The sequence below is a fragment of the Aotus nancymaae genome, unplaced genomic scaffold, assembly GCF_030222135.1.
Source record: "Aotus nancymaae isolate 86718 unplaced genomic scaffold, 86718_ANA_hifiasm-v0.15.2.pri h1tg000007l, whole genome shotgun sequence".
Taxonomy (NCBI): Eukaryota; Metazoa; Chordata; class Mammalia; order Primates; family Aotidae; genus Aotus; species Aotus nancymaae.
In genome coordinates, this window is record NW_026988418.1 from 33,135,529 (window position 1) to 33,155,850 (window position 20,322).

Here is a 20,322-nt window from a genome sequence, read left to right on the forward strand (position 1 = left end):
TTTTTGTTCATTTTGTTAGAGCTCTTCTACAGAATAAAAATCTCTCTCAGTTCAGGTGATTTTCAGTAGAACCCACGTGAATTTTTGAAAATGGCAAGGATCATACACTATTAAAAACAGAAAGTTAAACCAGAGTCAATTTTTTTCTTCAACTAAAGGCCAGCCCAATAATATCTCCTGAGTATAGGTTTACCAGTCAACTCACTAAGTGTGATTATTGCTATTTTTTCCATCTAACAGAAGAGTGTTCCCATAAAACACTGCCCTTTGCCACTTGCACAAACACACACACACACACACACACACAGTGAGAGAGAGAGAGAGAGAATAAGAGCAAACACAAGTCTCCCTATTGTTTTTACAACTCTAAACTCCTGGCATTGGTCTAAGTAGCCATGGCAGGTGAATATGTAATAAATCTTCAGCCAACACAGAGGTTTAGATGTGTATTCTCAAAGCCAATTTTATTTCCTTTTTGAATTGACATTAAAAATTACTTAAAATGACAGCAAAACCAACAAGAACAAGACATTTATTCTCTCTTTAAACAAGCATAAGACCACATAAAGGAGAAAATGTGAAAAAAAGATTATGGAAAAATAATTTATGCTCTTATCAAAAGATACATTTATACTATCACAGACACAAAACAGAAAAATATGCACATCTATTGTTTACTGATTTATTTAAAAATCATGTACCAGCAAAACTTTATGAATCAGAAACTATGCTAATGTCAGGGTTTCAAAGATAATATATTCAATGACCTTGAATATATTTGTTTGAGAAGCTCACACATGGCAGGATAAACAGATCTGGATTTCACTACTCATAGCAGAGCCTGATTTGTGCTATTGTCAAGGTATGTACAAATCCTGAGGCAACACAGGTAAGACACTTATCAACCTCTGTGCAAAGACTGAGGAATTAGAATATATGCCTAGTTGAAAGTTTATACCTCTTCTTCAGTATATTTACTTATTAAAAAAAATACATAGCATTTACCATGGGCTAGGCATTCTCTCTGTGTTTTACAAATATTGGTTCATTGAATCCCTACAACAACCCTATGAAGTAAGTTCTGCTACCATCCCCATTTTATAGATGAGGAAACTAAAACACAAAAAAGTAACTGGCCCAAGATAACACAGCCAATAAATGGTGGAGTTGTAATTCAAACCAGCACCAGAGGCTGCTGTTGACTGTAAAGCTCCCAAAAGCTCTCTATGGAACCAATAGAAGGTACAAATGAGAATTTTACTTTTCACAATGATTACATTCCCAAAATCCACTGTGCAAATCAACTCACATGCCAGATTTCTCAATAAGTTTGTTATATAAATGGAAAGGCAGGGATGAAATCTTCCATAAAGCATATAATGCTGCCTAATTTGTCTGTCTCGAGAGTAGATTTTTCATATATACTTCTGGCTGTATATAGAATCCTTACTTTATTTCACATACTTGCACTTGGTATTTTGTTATACGCTGTGTGGGAATACCCTACACCTCACTGCCAGAAATAGCCGTGGCTTTCTGGATGTCGGTGCTGGTGAAGAATTGTTTTTCAGTTAACCCAAAATGCTTGTTTTTGAATGACTCATCTTGAGTATGGTCTCCAGCCTATGTCTGTAAGTTTCACAGAATAGTTAAAACATTTAATATCATTAACCACAGAGAAAAGAACCACATTCACTTTTTTCTTAGTTCATGTATCATAATAAAGTTAATACACTTTCTGAATACTTTTGGACACCTGGGCTATAATTTTCTACTGTGTTTTTCACAAATCAGAGAAGCAAATAGATAATGATAAAATATTTAGTCTTTTACATAGTTCTATCTTGTGACCATCAATCTAAGGTTAATCAACCAAAATCTGACCAAACCGTGTATTGAATTCATATTTATTTTGAACAAACTCCGGTATCTTCTTTTACTTGTGGTTTCCGCTCTTTTCATTTGCTGTCCACTGTTCACCTACAGACCCCTCTATTCCCAGAGGATGTGGGATCAACATTCACTTATCCTCAAGGACTGTACAAATTTATGCCTTTACAGTCCTCAGGCTATTTGCCTTAATACAGTGTTTTAAACATCAAAGTATTATTCTAAAAAAATGTTTAGGAACTGCACACCAAAATATTAATTTATGCTGAAGACAGCAATGAAGGAAGCTTCAAGGAGAATATAAATTTTCTCATGCTATCTCATGACAAAGGAACAAAAAGGAAACACACACACACACGCACACACACACCCCCCATTCTTTCATTGCTCAATGGAAAAGAAGAGTGAGCTTAGGTAACATGATAGTTCCTTGGGATGGAAAGCTATGAGTAAAGTGACAGTATTTTTCCAAGTGACACATTTCTAAGCATGAGGAGGAACTCAGCCCTCTGGGCTGACTCACCCAAAGTACTCTGATTCTGGCTAGCAAATATTCAGTCACTCTAAGCCTGTGCTCACACTCTGCACCCCCATTAAAAGCTGAGGGAGCAGGATTAGAAATTTGCATTGGGTTAATTAAGGATGTGTGCCCTCCAAATGGGCTTTGTAGTCTGTAGCCTGATAAAAGTGAGTTTGATATCAGCTCCACCCCATATTAATGACATAACCTTGGAGTGTTACTTGTAGTAGATGCTTTTATGCATCCTTCTCCAGGACTGAAGAATTTACTCTATTCCCCCAGCTTCTGGAAATGCTGCTTGCAGCTCTCCATCCTTCTTCAGAAATTGCCTCACCTAAAGAGAACATCTTCACCCAAGACCATAACCCCATTCCCAGAGACCTCCATCCAATGATCAGTCAATGCAGGTATATAAAGGCTCAGCTCTTCATCCTCTACTCAGAACAACTTTAGGGCAATCCCAGCTTCAGTGATCTTTGAAGTGTCAGCCAAGGACTTTTTAAGATTTCATCATAGCCCAACTTCTTGTCTACCCAATCCTGCTCCCTTTCTTCACTGTCTCATCCTTTCCACTGGTGTTGATCCTAAACACTCTCTCAAAAACTTCTTTGTCTCTGCTTCCCAAGGAATCCAACATGTGACATCTCTAATCTTTAATATGTGTTAAAATGCAGATTCTAATTCAGCGGGTCTGGGATGGGTCTGAGATTATACATTTCTAACAAGCTTCCAGGTGGTGTCAATGCTGCTGATCTGCAGAACACATTTTGAATAGCAAAAATATAAAATATTGAATCAAATAATATATTTAAAGCACTTAGCATAGTGCCAAGTGTCAGCTTGTGTGTATGTAATAAATTTATTTATTTATTGTATATTTGTTTATACTCTGTCAAGTAAGTAGAGATGGTGAAGTGTGCACAGGTAGAGCAGATAAACAGATGAATCATTAATTGAGGAACTGAAATATGTGGAACATTTATTTACAAAACATGCCCTAAAGGAAAAGAAAAATGAAGGCCTACGTCCTGCCCTAACTCCTGTAGTCCATGCCCCACCCACATGTTCACTCCTTGCCCAAGATATGGGTTGATCCTTCCCTCGCCTCAGAAATCAGTTACTAATCCAATCATTCCACTTCTAACTTTCTCTGGAGTCCATCCTCTCTTCATCATCACTTCTGTTGCCTTAATAGCTAAAATAAATCTATATTCTTCTAACAGATCTCCTTGACTCCAGCTTTTGAAAGTTCCCTGAAGTTATTTCTTCTAAGCATAAAAATAATCATGTCATTCCCCATCTTACAATCCTTTTGCCTTCCTTGCCTATAAAATAGAGTTCTTATTTCTTCACATGACATATAAACCCTTTCAGCAGCTGGCTTCTTCCTGTAATCTCAACTTGATCACTATACTCAACCACTTTGAGTTTCCCACTCCTCTTCAGTCGTAGCATGCTTTGTCACACTTTATAAATATACGTGCTAGTCTCTCTTCCAGGTACAGTTTCTCTTCTTTTGACAAGCAGCATCTTCCAGGCCATTTGCAGTCCTTCCCTTTTCTTTGGCATTCACTACTTGCTTTTTTATTGCACATGTCACAGGGCATTATAATCTTTTTTTTACTTGAAAATTTCCTTCACTACTGAGAACTCCTTATGGATAAAAACTTTGCCTTCATCATGGCAAGTCTATCCTCATACTTAACTGTCTTATTCTTGACTGTCCTTCAGTATGTAACACAGATACTGGTACATAGTAGATCCTTCAAAAAGAGTCATTGAATGAGCAAGACATTGACTCCGATTAGTAGGGTAATCTCCAAAATTAAAATTTAAAACATTTGTTATGCATTTGAAGTTTTGAGGATCAACAGGTCAATGTCATTGTTTCAGTGGCAGCTTATTTAGCTGGGAGTTATTTATTTTATTCAGTGCCAACTTCAAGATTGTTGCTGCATTTTCTAACTGCTGCATTGAGATATAATTCACCTACCATATGCAGTTCAGTGGTTTTTAAAATACTCACATAGTTGTACAAGCATCACTACAATCTAATTTTAGAACATTTTCATGACCCCTAAAAGAAACTCTGAACCTAGTAGTAACTCCCATAATCTCATCCACCCAGCTCCTAGCAATCCTACTCAACTTTCTATCTCTGTGGATTTGCATATTCTGGACATTTCATATAAATGAAATCATACAATATGTGGTCTTTTGTGACTGGCATCTGTTACTTTGCATATATTTTCAAGGCTCATCCATTGTATAACATGTATCAATGCTTTATTTCTTTTTACTGCCAAGTAATATTTTATTTATATGTATATACCACATTTGGTATATGCATTCATGGACATTTGGGTTGTTACCAATTTTTGGCATTGTGAATAATGCATCTGTGACCCTTTGTGTAAGTTTTGTGTGTACATGTGTTTTTATTCTCAGTGGTATATACCTATAGTGGAATATATCTATTTATTGTTGGGTCATTGTGAGAAACTGCCAGACAGTTTTGCAAAGTGGCTATACCATTTTACATTTCTACTAGCAATGTTTGAAGTTTACAATTTCTCCACATTCTTTACAACACTTGTTATTGTGGTTGCTTTTAAAATAAATTTTACAGTGTTGTGGTTCTTACAACTTTAAAATGTCTTGTGAAATATTTTCAACTAACCCTGAGTTTATGCAATGTCATCAAGTCTATAGGGAAGTTAAAGATGTTGATATACCTGGATATGTCAAAAAACAGAATAGAAACAGTTGACATGGATATTTCCGGATGTGAAGCCCTTGAGGACCTCTTATTGTCATCCAATATGTTGCAACAATTGCCTGACTCTATAGGTGAGAATATAATATTTTGTCACAAATATATTATGTCTAATATACCATTTTCTTTTTTGGAAGTATAGTTTGTCTATAGATATAGGTAATATATTGTTACCCTGATGTTGATAAATTTAAAAATGTACTATGTAAATCATAAAACAGTATCTTACAAATATCTTAAGTGAAATATTTGGGAACTCTAGTTCCCAAATCCAAGAAGACTCTACTATTAAAATGATCCTACCAAATGGATATTGTTTAAAAATTGTTGTATCTCCTAAGTTGTAAAATGTTATAAGGTGTATGTATGTTTTATTTAGAATAATTTAATAATCACGTATGTATCCTTATATTATGATAGAATTACAATAGCTTCCATCCACAGGATGTTGCTATATTCAATTTTAATATTGTTGTAACATTGCTATAATATAGGAATAACATCTAAAAAGTATAAACATAAAATGTCTTCTTAGTTCTATTTTTTTTTTTTTTAAGACAGGGTTTCACCATGTTGGTCAGGCTGGTCTTGAACTCCCAACCTCAGGTGATCTGCCCGCCTTGGCCTCCAACGTGCTTGGATTACAGGCATGAGCCACCACGCCCGGCCGGGTTCTTAGTTCTATTATTTAAAAAAAAAAAGAGAGAGAGAGAGACTCGAGACCATCCTGACTAACACAGTGAAACCTCCATCTCTACTAAACATACAATAAAAAATTAGCCAAGCATGGTGGTATGCACCTGTAATCCCAGCTACTCAGGTGGCTGAGGCAGGAGAATCGCTTGAACCTGGGAGGCAGAGGTTGCAGTGAGCCGAGGTCGCGCCTTTGCACTCCAGCCCAGGCAACAGAGTGAGATTCCATCTCAAAAAAAAAAAAAAAAAAAGACACACGTCCTTAACATGTTAAAATTTATTAGAGCCTATAATTTACCTGTTAATATATAAAAAGCACTCATACATTTTTGTTTAAGAATGTTTATATGAGTAAATAGTGACTCATTTAAATAATGAGTAAGCTTTTTTGTATAGGTATCTTGCTGTTAGTATTTGTAAGAGAATTCAACTAAAAGGGTAGTCATTACATTACTTAACTTTGTAACATAGATTTTACCCTCTTTGAAACAGATGTGCTATATGTTCTGGAACTTGATCATTATTAAGATTGACTGAAGTTCAGAATCAGTCTTATATTAGCAATGTGGATGCTGCAGATCCAGTCCAAGCCAGCTTGTGATTGCCATAGTTTTCCACAGTGAATTTTCTGTTTCCCTTTTCCCTAGCTCTGAATACTAGTTGTAAACTTTTAATCATTATTAAGTTCCAGAACATAAAACTTTTAAAAATTAAGTCATATCCTAGGTAATCCAGTTGAAGATGAGGCAATTTTCCAAGGTTTCTGTCTCTACTTAGCCATTCTTTGAGGCTTATAAAGAGCATTAGTTTTAGCAAAATTGTGGTCCATCTTTTCTTTCTTTCTAGAATTGTTAACATTTATTTACATAATCACTTATTTTTATAATGGTGTTTCTCCAACTTGCTCAATCATGAGTCTTAACTGAGACTTATTAAACACTTCCACATTTCTAGGCTTTGTCTCTTAAAATTCTGATTCAGTAAGTATGGCAAGCCCTCTGATCTGTATTTTTATCAAATATCATAGATGAAACTTGTGATCAGACAAATTTAGGAAATACTGGTTTATGTTGTAACAAGTAAGGAAGTATGATTATAGGGAATATCCACTGGTCAAGATGACAGAGCAACTTACTACATAACCTTACACCCCTACTCAACCACCATTCCATATGATTTTAAATACATCATGAGGATATAAAAACTATGTATATTCAAAGAACGTATCTTTCTTCATTACTGACTCAGTGCCAAGAAAGGCAGACTGGATTTCTATACTCAGCTAAACATTCATTCAAGAGTGAGTATACAACAAATATATTTGAACGTATACCAAGAATAAGAGAATCTGCTCTTCAAAAATGTCCTTTACTCAGAAAACAAAAACAAACTCAGAAGGAAGAAAGCGAATGCATAAAGCAATGGCAAGCTTTACCAAATTTACCAACTCAATTTGGTAAGTTAAGTAATTTAATTTACCAACTTAATTTGGTAAATTAAGTTGTTATATCTAAATAATTAGTGCCTGTAAAAGAGGAGTCTTTTATTTTTAGAATGCTGAAATGAAAAACTGGGTAGAGCAATGTTAGATAGGATTAAGGAATGTGAAGGACCTCATCTCATTCAAGCAGAGGCTAGAAACACTGCATAACTTTAGGATTTGCATGAAATATTAGGTTAAATAGACATGTTAAAAATTTAAATATATCTACTTACTAGAAATAAACGATACTTCCAAACCAGCAGAGGAGGCAAAAAGATATGAAAGAAAATATTCATACAGTAGAAGAAAAAAATGAAATTTAAAAAATGATAGAAATTTTAAAATAAGATGGTAAAAATAAATTCAAATTGTCATAAATCACAACAAATGTAATAGATTTAATGGATTAAACTTATTTTATTAAAAGATCCAGAATTTCAGGTTCAGCTATATTGTGGTTATGAGACACATCTAAAACAAAACACAGAAAGTTTGATTTTACAAAGGCAATAGAGTTCATGACCAGACTAGGCTACATAGCAAGTCCCCAGTTCTACAAAAAATTGAAAAATTAACCAGGCACAGTGCCACACACTTACAGTCCTAGCTACTCATGAAGCTGAGGCAAAGGATTGCTTGAGCCCAGGATTTCAGAGGTTGCAGTGAGCTATGATAGCACCACTGCACTCCAACCTGGGTGACAGAATGAGACCTTATCTCAAAAAAATAGAATAGTGGTAGAAAATGAAGTGCCACGAATTGTGCCTGGCATATTCTATGCGCTGTTTGAACATTTAGTATACAAAATAATTTAGCCACACTAACCAGGCATGGTGGCATGTGCCAATAGTCCCAGTTACTCAGGAGGTTGAGACAAGAGGATTGCTTGAGCCCAGGAGTTAGACTCCAGACTAGGCAACATAGCAAGACTCCATCTCTGGAAAAAAAATTATTTTAATTTTTAAAAAGAGAAATTATTTTTGCTTAAGAAGAATGACCATCAACATAAACCTGAGATAGAATGGAAATCCAGAAATATCCTCAGGCCTGATGGGCTACAAACCACAAACAGCAGCTGTAAGTTCAGTTCTTACAGGATGCAGGATGTGCACATGTACCGCAGAGCCCAAAGTACAATAAAATAAAAAAGCAACAATAATATTATGTATAATCCACATATATTACATGAAAAGACCTGTTAAAAATACTATCCTTGTAAATTAAAAAAAAGCTAAAGAAAAAGAATAAAAGATAAGAATCTTCATAGTATTAATAGAGGGAACTAAAATAAAATCTTTACTTTCTCCATGCCTATTTGAGTTCCTCTGCAGCTGTGGGGTATTTGAATGGAGTGATATACTCAACAACAAGCCCTGTGTGCTGAATCACTTTTCCTGTGCTGGTTCCAGGGAAAATGAAGGGGACTCGGGGACTCTTTTCCTCTTCCAGATAGAGAGTTTTAATAATCAGCTTCTTTGGATAGAAGAGAAACTCAATAAAGAAAAACACAGTTTTTTGCTTTCCAAAATAGTTTATCTTCCTCCCTTAGAAGTCAAGGGCACAGGCTTTATAGATAGATTACTTAGAGTTCTGATTCTGGCTTTTCCAGTGTGACCTTAGACAAGTTACTTGATCTTGCCCCAGTTTCATCATCTATGAAGGGAGAGTAGTAATAGTACTTGCATCATGGGATTATTTTAAGGAATAAATTAATTAATATATTTTAAATTGCTTTGACTAGTACCTGACATATAATAAACAACTATTATAATAATATATTTATTATAATCTTAGATTTGATGAGTGCACAACTATTTTCTTTCAAAGTTCTATTATATATTTGTTAATGTAAATATTAGCAAATTATATTAATGTTTAATTTATTGATGCTGATCATATATATGTGTATGTAGTTAAAACTGTAGGAAATGGCCTTCTTTTTCTATCTCTTCATTATTTCTTAGTTGAGAGTATAGGATGAAGAGATGGAGCCTTGGAGAAGGACACAAGTAGAGAGAAGGAATAGGATAAAATACCTTTGATTGCTCTAGAGAAAAGAGTCCAAGCATATATGATATAGGAATGCAATAAAGAAATTATCTGCCAGAGGAAGACATGAGCAACAAGGGTGAGGCTTGTGGCCTAATTTCATCTTAGGGGCAATCATAATTCTACAGAAGCTTCAGTCTCTGTCCAAAGAGTATCCTCTTGGATGGAATATAAGTGTTGGCAAAGTAACCACATCACAAATGAGTGAGCTTCCTTTAAACTCACAGACTTAGAGCTGAGGCCTAAATTGCTTCAACCTTTAAAAATATTGAAAAAGATGCACTTAACAGAAGCTTCTTGTGAGAGCCACTACTCTAGTCTTCAGGAAATCTGTAACATCAGCATTAAGCCTTAGGCCCCAACCTGCCTCAAGGTTTTCTCTCTATTACTTCAGACTTGGAGACCACGATCCTCTGAAAGTAGGGATTTGTATCCTGACTTTGTGATGTTTGTTCATATATCTTTAACCCACCCCCAAACTTCTTGTGACCCAATTGAGTGATGTTGAGACCATCAACCCACTTCCAGCTCCACTAGCAGACAGGTGCACTCATCTGATCCAGGCTACCAAGTCATAAAAACCTTAGCTATGATTTATACTTTCCTATTTTCTTTCCACAACTGAAAAACAAGCTCAGGTGTTCTTTTATATTTCCAAGGCTGATATTTTAACATATACTCTAGAGAAGCTAAAATGATTCAATCACCTTTTGAACATAGATGGATGTGGCAGTGGATGCTCAAACTTCAGTGATAAATTGCCACAGTGTGAATTGTCCCTTTCCCAGGTGATGTTTTCAAGCGGATGTATTCAGCTCCCAGATATTTGCTTATAATAATCTGATAGTGATAAAATTTCTCTCCACTGCAGTAGAGATTCTGAGTGCTTCTGAAGAATATGTAACAGCATACTGAAATGTGAAGTGCAGTCACAGCTTTATTTCAGATTTTTTTGTGACTTACTCTATGCCTTTAAGGAACCCTCATAATACTTGAGAAATATGGGTATGATCTATAGCCAGTTTCTCAAAGCATGTTCACAAAATACTAGTTTGACAACATACTCTGCATCCCCCCCATCCCCGACACACACGAATTCCGTAATAATGCTGGAGAGTTACATTAGTATATTAAATGCTCCCAGAAAAACTATTAAAGAAAACTATTTAATTTTGTTTAATTTGGCATGTCTCAAAACATATTTGACCATGAAACTATGTCAATTAGAATAATTTGTTTGCAGAATGCGGTAATCTATAGTGTACATTCATAGACCAATGTAAAACAAAATTTGTTAAATGTTAAAGCTTTGCCCTTGGATTTGGTCTATTTAAACCATATCAATACTGTAGGTTATTTTATGGTTGGATAAGGAAGTTGATTATGCCAAATGCAGCTGTTCTTCAATTACTGTGTGGCTATTGCTCATTAAAACCCTGGGAAGAGAGCAAGCCCTAAGGGTATGGAGGCCATAAATCAGATAGTGAAAGATAAATAGTTGTAACTTAAATTCTTGGCCAGTTCTAAGATTTTGTCCTTACTGCTGATTCAAGTCAGGATTTATGGTGCCAAAAAGAATATGAGGTCATACGTTGTAAATTTCCAAGAACATAATTATAACCACTGCATCACAATACCTCAGTATTCATTTTTGTTGATTATCGGGCTTAATTCAGATTTGTTTTCAATTTGTATCACAACAGGATGTTAGTTATTACTGCTTACGAGTTAATTAAATATTAAATCACAGCTGGCTTGAAAATTTTCAACTGGTCCATTTGCTGAAGAATACAAAAGGGAAATGTAGTATTATTAGTGTCAACTGGGGTGTATGTGAAGCTGTATGTTTTGTTTATTTCTCTGCATTGATATTCTTGAACTGTCATTGATATAAGAAATTCTTTTGCAGCTAGAAGGTCAAAATTAGACTACACACAAACGTCAGTTTTATGAGTGTATATTAGCAGAGTGTAGCCAATTAGCATGCCAAGCATTCATCACAAGTGATTCATTTGATTTCATTTATATCACATTTCCTGTCATAAATCTGCTCTTATGTATTAATCAACCTTCTTCTCTGTTTTAGGACTTTTGAAAAAACTAACTACTCTAAAAGTAGATGACAATCAACTTACAATACTACCCAATACAATCGGAAAGTAAGTGCCAACTTTTCATACCAGTTAGCCTCTCTAAAGCCAGAAACTAAAGGATATATTGAGTTTTCTACTTCAAAACATTTTCTACTAATGATACCAATAATCCTGTTCATCTGTCAGCTTATTTTAAACCATATTGTATTTATATATTTGTATATATCTTAATTTAATTTTATATCTAAACATTGCGTTGACATCCAACTATATAATATCATGAGAAATATTTACTCATGAATCATTCACAAGCAAAATGATTACCCAGACCTCCAATTATACTCCTGCTGATATTTTTCAGATATTATTAGTTTGTTGTTTTTGACTGAGTAGCCATTCTGAATTCACTTGACTATCTCTTGCAAAATCAAACCAATTTTTATAAGTCTCTGCAATATGTATATGTTACCACTACATTATTAGTAACATTTGATATTTATAGAATCTTAATGTATTTTTAGAAGCTAAAGAGAAAAACATCTGCTTTAGCTAGCATTTTTTAAAACTTCAAGATGAAAGTCTAACATTGCCTTTTAAAGATAAAATATACTCCATTTATTTGATAACAATTTGTTTCTAATTTTATATTGTCATTAACATTTGATTTACAATCCTTTTAGAACTCTCTATTATTATCAATGTTTCACTGAAGTGCTTTTGTTTATAATCTGTGTAAAGTGAGAAATCAGTAGAGGCTGTCTTCATTCTGAAATTATGTAAGAGCATTTTATTGAAATCTTGCCCTACATCTTAGCGTGAGGAATCATATAAATCCTTAATTTAACAAATTTGGTATACCTAGGAGGGGAAAGCCTTATTTTTTAAATAGTCTTATTAAGTATAATTGACATACAAAAAACTGCGCATGTTTCAAGTCTATAATTTGATAAGTTTGGACATAGCTAAGAAGCCTTGAAATTATCACCACCTCAATGAAGACAGTGAACATGTCTGTCACCTATCCCCCGATCCTTCTCCCCATCATCCCCTCATCACCTGCCAAGTCAGCATATAGTCCCTGATCTAGAAAGCTTCACTTCTGTATAGTAGAACAAGTTGCTAGAATTTAAGCTCAGATGTTCAAACTTTGAAGAGGAGTAAAAGTCTCAGCCATTTTTTTATACTCGAATGCCCTCACCATACAATATGTTTCTCTCTACAGTTACTTGCATTTTCTCCAGTATAGAGCACAGAGAACTTAATTAATTTTAGGGATACACAAAAGCACTTATCTTTATCAACCCGATGCTTTTTAAAAAGCAAGCATTAAGATAGGCACTAATCTTCTTCTTTGGATCAATACTCACAGGAAACTGAATTCAACTTCTTTTATCCCTACTAATGTCATGATTGATATTTGCCACTTATGTTCATATTTCTTATAAAACTAATTACCCTGGCTCTTTGAAGACAAATTAAAGAGCATCAATAGTCTACAAATAGACAAAGAAAGGTAGCTTTTACAGTAGAAAGTGGAACCCTGACTTTGGTCATCTTGAAAACTAGCTTTGCTGGTAATTTTCAGCCAGAATTTTGGCCTCTTGACCTCCCAGGTGAGGAGATCCCAGCTTTTTCTGGAGTCTGGTTTTAGCCCATCACCAACACTGGGTACATGTGTACCTTGAGCTCCTGTCACACCCCAAAGTGAGTTTCTGCCTCTGACCTTCACCAGCAGTACCTCATGCCAGACTTTGCCTCAGGAACAGGCAACCTGCAGGTCTAACTCTATCTTCTTCCCAGCAGCCAAGTGGGGCTTGCAGCCTGGCTCTGTACACATAACCTAAACTATGTCTTAGTTCTTATGTTACCACCAGCATTTAGTCATGCCCTTTGAAATCTTCCTGGTAGTTGAATTATAAATGTGGAAAAAACTGAACTGTTTAAATAGTGACTTGGTATAAGCTTTTATAATACTATATTCAAAAGGAACAGATTTAGAAACATCAGTTGGCTGTCAGCAGCCTTCAGTCACTCGGACAACAGGCTTATTCCAGAAAAGCAGGGTGAATGACTGAGAATTAGAGGATCTATGAACACTGAGAAGGCAGAATAGTGAAGCTTCTTGTTGAAAGCTGCTCATTCTCGTTAAATTTTCAGATGCCACAAAGCCAGAAAAAATACTTACGTTGGATGACAGAAGCAATATTTCAAAAGAGCTGGACAGGGTGGGTGCTTTGTTGAAAAACCCAGTAGAACTTAGTAGAGATTCTTAGGGAGTAGAGAGAAATCAGTGCTTTGATTGGCCATACTCAATATTAGCCAATATAACAATGGAATTGTCTAGATAACCACTGAAGCATTAGCTTGGTAGACTGAAGTATCCACTCCAAATTAATAGGTACTAATAGTTCAGATGTTCTCTGACACTTCTGATTCTGTCAGTTCTGGACATCATCTATATGAATTGACAATAGGGCACCCAGCATGAAAGATGTGGAACTATAATTTATAAAAGAAAAAGTAGACAAAATTTGGGATGTATATCTTCCAGAAATTATTTTTTGAAATCATCTGTAGTAGGGATGTAACTACTTGAGAAATAGAGTATCCGAAGGTGTGAGACCATAGGCCCAGGTCTTCTGTGCAGCTCCCATTCCATTTCCAGACTTACTGGCACATTGTGCTCTCCTCACTGTAGGCCCTGGGAGCCCAGAAAGCTGCTGCCATCCACTCTAGTTCTGGACTCTTTACTCAATAATGGCTTCGGAGTAGGGGAGTACTTTCAATTCCCACCCTACTTTCCTTTGAGAACACAAATGTATAGGGGTCTTTGCTGTAGGGCTTTCCTACTAATTACTGGGGAAACTTTGCCAGAATATAACAAAAAATTCATGCTACAAAGTTAAGAAATGTTATTATAAAATATATAAACAGCTTATACAGGCCTGATGATAGTGATAGTACGGTGATGCCAATAGCGTACCACATATAGGACTGTATTCCCGTAAGATTATAATACTGTAATTTTGCTATATCTTTTCTATGTTTAGATACACAAATGCATACTATTGTGTTATAATTGCTTACAGTATTCAGTGCAATCACATCATGTTGTATAGTTTTGTAGCCTAGAAACAATAGGCTATGTCATATAACATAGGTGTGTAATAGATTGTACCGTCTAGGTTTGTGTACATACATCTATAATGGTCACACGATGATGAAATTGCCTAACGATATATTTATCAGAATTTATCCCAGTCATTAAGTGACACATAACTGTAATCACATCTACCATTCAATAATCTTACCACTCTTCTTGTTCACTACACTTCAACCATACTGGCCCTTCTCCTGGGCCTCCAATAAGCCAGACTTTTTTCTGTCCCACGGCTTTTTTATTTGTTGTTACTTCTACGAAAAATATTATTTTCCTGTTCTTCATAAGGCTGACTACTTCACATCCTCTAGGTCCATACTCTTAAACTTCAGTGAGCATTCAAATTATCTGGGAATTTTGTTTAAAAGGCAGATTCTGATCCAGTAGGTCTGGGACCTGAAGGGCCTGGGTTCGGCCCTCGTCACAAGCGCCTAGGTGATGTAAAAAAAAGTGCTACAAGTTCACGCGAAGGCTATCAATCTAGATTTAAATATCTCTTCCCCAGTGAGGCCTTCCTTAAATGACCTTCCACCAATATAATCACCAGCAAATTTCCTGTCCCTGTTCCTGCTGTTTCCTTCATGATACTTTTCACAACTTATAAATTTTATTTTATGTCATCTCATTCTTTTATTCTGTCTCATAATGTATATATCTCTCCTCAATTAAGATTGTTTTTGTTTCCCAGTTCCAGAATTGTATAAAGTTTCTGAAAATTATAAACACTAGATCCTGACTTATTTTTGTTTTTGATTCCTATATAGTTGTTGTATAGTAATCAGAACAAATATACAGGAATCGAAATCAGTCTTCTTTAGTAAGAGGATGAGAATATCAAACATTGATGATGTTTGTAATGAGTATGGCTTCATATTTAGAACTGTCATGCACCTACCTACTTTCCTACTGAATGCCTTGATTCAGAGTTAAAATACAAATTAAGAAAAAGAGAAATTATGCAAGTGAATATGGATGCTAGGTTATTCACATATTTCATTTTATTTTCATTTTAATTGTTTAATGAGTAATTATCTTAAAAGCATTAAAAACTTTTATCAAAAATAAAAGTTTCATAAATGGCCAAATAATTTATGTTTTTAGTGAAACATTCTACCTGTAACTTGGGGCAATGAAAGCCTAGAAGTGAGAAGACCAGATGCAGCGACCAAAAATATTCTGCACATGGAATATTACAATATTTCAGACTTATCTTAAAAATTGCTGGAAGAATTCATTTTTCATCATTTCTCACAGTTAAAATAGGTTCTACAACTTTTGTGCCAAATGACTTATAAAATTAGTTATTTTGTTGTTACTGAACCTTACCATGTGCTTAGGAATGTCAGCAGCTCTAAGAGTTGAATATCAAATAAAAATAATAATGAAGCCCTTTTTTTGTACTCACAGTGTTCCAGACCTCATGTTTGGTGCTTTCTTTACCAGTATTATCTTATTTACTTAAAGGCTTCATTAACACTATTTGATATGTATTATGTCCCCATCAACAGATATAGAAACAGAAGCAGAGAGAAGTTATCAAATTTCAATGCCAAGCTGTTAACTGAACTATATGTGATGCCTCTTAATATATGTGATAGTTGAGTCACCCATTGTGTAAATAACTTCATATTTTGTAATTCAATAGGCCCCATAAATCTAGATGCAAAGGAGTTACCACACACTGAGCCTTACCTTTTTAGCTTTATAGTCTTGGATGAAAGCACTGAAAACTCAGAAATCTGAATGAGTATTTTAAAAAGCCATTTCCTTCATAGAGTATTATCAAACAGAAAGACTGTGGACTAGGAATTGAAAAATCTAAGTGCCTATGCAAAGCTAAATAAATCCCTTCTTCTCTATCCTGAAGGGTAATACATGTGGTTTTGAGATGTGAAGTGACTTTCCAAAGGTTATTAATAGCTATGACATAAAAGCAAGCTTCATGGACAAATAATTTTGGAGAACTCTGTATACAAGTTAGAGAAACACTGCTAACTTGTTATTTCTTTTTCCAGATTTAATATCAGTCTCATGTTTATCTTTTGTATCATGATTTAACTTTTTACTTATTTTGCCATGTCTTCTCAACTAGAATATAGGCTCATTGAGGGCTGGATCATGTCTTGAACATTTCTCGTCTCCTTCATTGTGCCTAGACAGTATGGCACAGAGGACTGTTTGCAAGCCTTGGAACTAGACTTCAGTTTCAATCCTGGCTTCTCCACCCATTCACTAACTGACCATGGGCAAGTCAATTCATGTCTCAGAGCCACACTTTTCTCATCTGTAAAATGAAAATAATAATAATTGTCAGAGGCTTTTGTGGCACTTAGAACTAGATAGCCTTATCAGTAGTCATTGTTTTATTAATAGTAAAATCCAAAAGACATTTATTGATTATTGCTTATGTTCATCTATGTGAGGTTAGGTGATATAACATGAATGAAATATCTAGTTCTAAAAAAGAAAAATATTTTATAAGTATTTGCAAATGTAGTAATAGTACAGTGTCTTAGTCTGCTCAGGCTAACATAACAAAATATCATAGATGGGGTGGCTTAAACAATAGACGTTTACTTCTCACAGTTGTGGAAGCTGGGGAGTCCAAGTCCAAGGCACCAGCAAGGTAGGTTTTATTCTGAGCCCTCTTCTCTTGGCTTGTAGGCAGCCACCATGTTGCTGTGAGTTTACATGACCTCTTCTTTGCATGGTTTGATTGTTGGAGGGGAAAGCAAGCTCTGGTTTCTCTTCTTACAAAGGCATTAGTCCCATCATGAGGGCCTCACTTTTATGACTTTATCCAACCCTAAATTACCTCCCTAAGGCCCCGTCTGCAAATACCATCACATTGGGGGTTAAAACTTCAACATATGAATTTTGGAGGGAAACATTCAGTCCGTAACATCTATCTTTTAAACTTAAAACATCTACTCTTAGGAGATGAGATGTTTGAAATTGTTTCCATGCTTTGTGACAGAGTCCTGAAGGATAAACTGTTTTGAATCATAGCAGTTGGTTTTCAAGTCAAAGGACTTAGAGCGATTTAAAAACAGAAAATTTTAAAAATTAATGGTGTTTCTCAGAGTAATAACGGCATCTTCATATCTGCGCACACAAAGTTATTGAGAAAAGTACAAAGTAATGATCAAATGGAATTTCACTGATGATTGGATAAGATTTCAGTTAAAGCACAAAAGCACTAAGGATATACATTTAAGAGCCCTCTTCTTCTACTGCCTACTTCCTCCTCTGCTTCCTTCCCCAGCATTTAAGGATTGTGACTGTATGTGCTGTGGACAAATATTAATTGCAGTACTTACTCCTGCATGCAAGAAATGTTTCCATATTTTTTGTTAGTTAAAAAATCTTTCAGTCTCCTAACTTGGAACATATAGTATCTTTTTAAAAAAATAGTATTTGCTAAAAAGTGAATCTATTCTCTACTCATAGGTTACAGATGTTTAAAAAAATACTTTAAACAATATTTCACATTTGGGTGATATTTTTCTCCAATAATCTAACATAATTTTTTTTGCAAATTTGATTTTCAGACAGTCTAATCAACTTTCTAAATAGTGAAAAGGAAAGCAAAGTTTTCTAGTTGTTTTAGATAAGATAGGAGAATTGGGTTCAAATGAAAAGTTTATTATCTGTATGATAATGATAGCTTCTTAAAATCAGTCAACATTTCAGAGGTAAAATCTAGATGATTACATTTCTAATGAATGCTGTTTTCCTCGTACTTTCACTGAATTTAGCATAGGCTGTGGGATTTAGTACTAAAATGAGTAGTGTTTATTTGGAAAACAGTATAGAAAAAATTAGTCTGACTAAAGTTTGCAAATTTCCTACCATTATTTAGAAGCAGCCCAAGCAGCTTATCTAATGTTAAAAAGAAAATTAAGAATGGAACCTAAAACTTGATTCCTAGCCTAAATTAAATGAAATTGATTGTAGAATCTCTGAAAATAAGTATAATAGCAAAAGTTACTTAGCATTTACTATGTGCCCATTCTAAGTGTTTTACATATATTAATTCCTTTATGAGTATTTAGGCCTATTACACAAGGTTAAATACTGCTGTCTCCCACTTTTGCTCAGTGATGAAACTAAGGTACACAGTAATTAAGTAACTTGAGTAAGATATTTCCCCTAGTAATTATTAGGGTCTAGATTCCAATTCCAGCTGTCTGGCTGCAGTTTGGTGTCTACTTTGAGCTATATTGGCATTTTTAGGCAGTGAACATTTAAGCAGCTCATCTTTGCCAAACAAGTCTCTCTCTCTCTCTCTCTGTATCTCTCTCCCTCTTCCTCCTTCCTTTCCTCCCTGCCTCTTCCACCCTCCCTCCCTCTCTCTCCTATATTCCTCTCTACTTCTCTACTAAATTTTTGTTAATACAATAACAGTTCTTCAGAGTCATCTGAAATTTGTTTACCTCCCCCACATCTTAACAATTTTTCATTTAGTCGAATAGAGGCAGTTTTATTTTATGAAACAACCAATCTTATCAAGGGAATAAATATTACAACTTTTACATATATAAGAAATAGATTGGTTTTTTTCAGGGTACTCTACCTCATAACAGGCCACTTTAATGGAATGTGATATCTATTCCATTTAGCATTCAGGGATTTAGCATATATTTAATCTTCACTGAAACTCTATATGTTAGATACTGTCAACCAATTTTATAGGCGAGAAAACAGGGGTTAATAGTAGGTAAAGGTCAGATAAAGGTCACTCACCTATTAAGTATCTACACTAGAATTGGAGCCCATGACTGTCTATTTTCCACTAAACTACATTACTTCTGTTAAGAATTAAAAGTGAATTAAGAAGGTGAAGCCCAAAGCCAATTGTTTTTATGTTTATTATCATCTACATTGATCATAGATTAATTGTGTCTAATGGTCATAAATGATGTTAAAGTTAAATTATAAATTATCTATATAATATATTCACAACCTTTCTTCCCTATTAGCTAGGTAATTGAGGGTTGATGATACAGTAATATTTTTCCCATCCAAGAGCAACTCATGAACATGAAGTTAAAGTATAGAAAAGTATATAGAATATTTTTAGAAACTGAATTCAATACTGTTGATTTCAAACATTATTACTCCCAGTAGCATCATTCATTCTGAAGCATACATGACCTGAACACAACTCTTGTAATAGTTATATGTATTTTAATGTCAGTAAATGTCTATTTTGTGTGTTTAAATTATACTATTGAAAGATTTGGAAGGGTTTTATTTAAATCCTTGCAACGTATTGTGTGTTCCCTGCACTGGCAGCATCTCATCATCTAGAAGCTGGTTATAAATGCAGGACCTGGGCCTCACCCCAAACCACTGAATCATAATCTGCATTTTATTATGTTCTCCTTGTGATTGGCATGCACACTGAAGTTTGGGAAACACCACTTTAAAGTACTTCATACATTCTTTGCAACTTATTTTTACTTTCTACAATTATAGAAATAAAACATCTAAAAAATAAAGGTAAACTTTGGTCTATTTTTAGACTTCATTACAAATGCCAGTGGTAATCTGATTAAATGTGATAACTGTGTTATTAAAAAAATAATAACTGTTATTAAAAAATCATTAAATGTGTTAAATGATTTTTAACACAATAGCCATCAATAAAGTCAG

General features: G+C 34.7%; 1 protein-coding gene across 8 annotated transcripts in view; it reads left to right on the plus strand.

Annotated features, from left to right (window-relative positions):
- LRRC7 (leucine rich repeat containing 7) overlaps window positions 1–20,322 on the plus strand; it is a 592,672-nt gene that overhangs the window by 445,212 nt on the left and 127,138 nt on the right. For all 8 annotated transcript variants that reach the window (XM_021667706.2, XM_021667707.2, XM_064372502.1 and 5 more), the window contains exons 10-11: window positions 5,116–5,260; window positions 11,498–11,570. In XM_021667706.2, coding sequence (XP_021523381.1) covers window positions 5,116–5,260; window positions 11,498–11,570 — 218 coding nt within the window. The remainder of the gene's footprint in view (window positions 1–5,115; window positions 5,261–11,497; window positions 11,571–20,322) is intronic.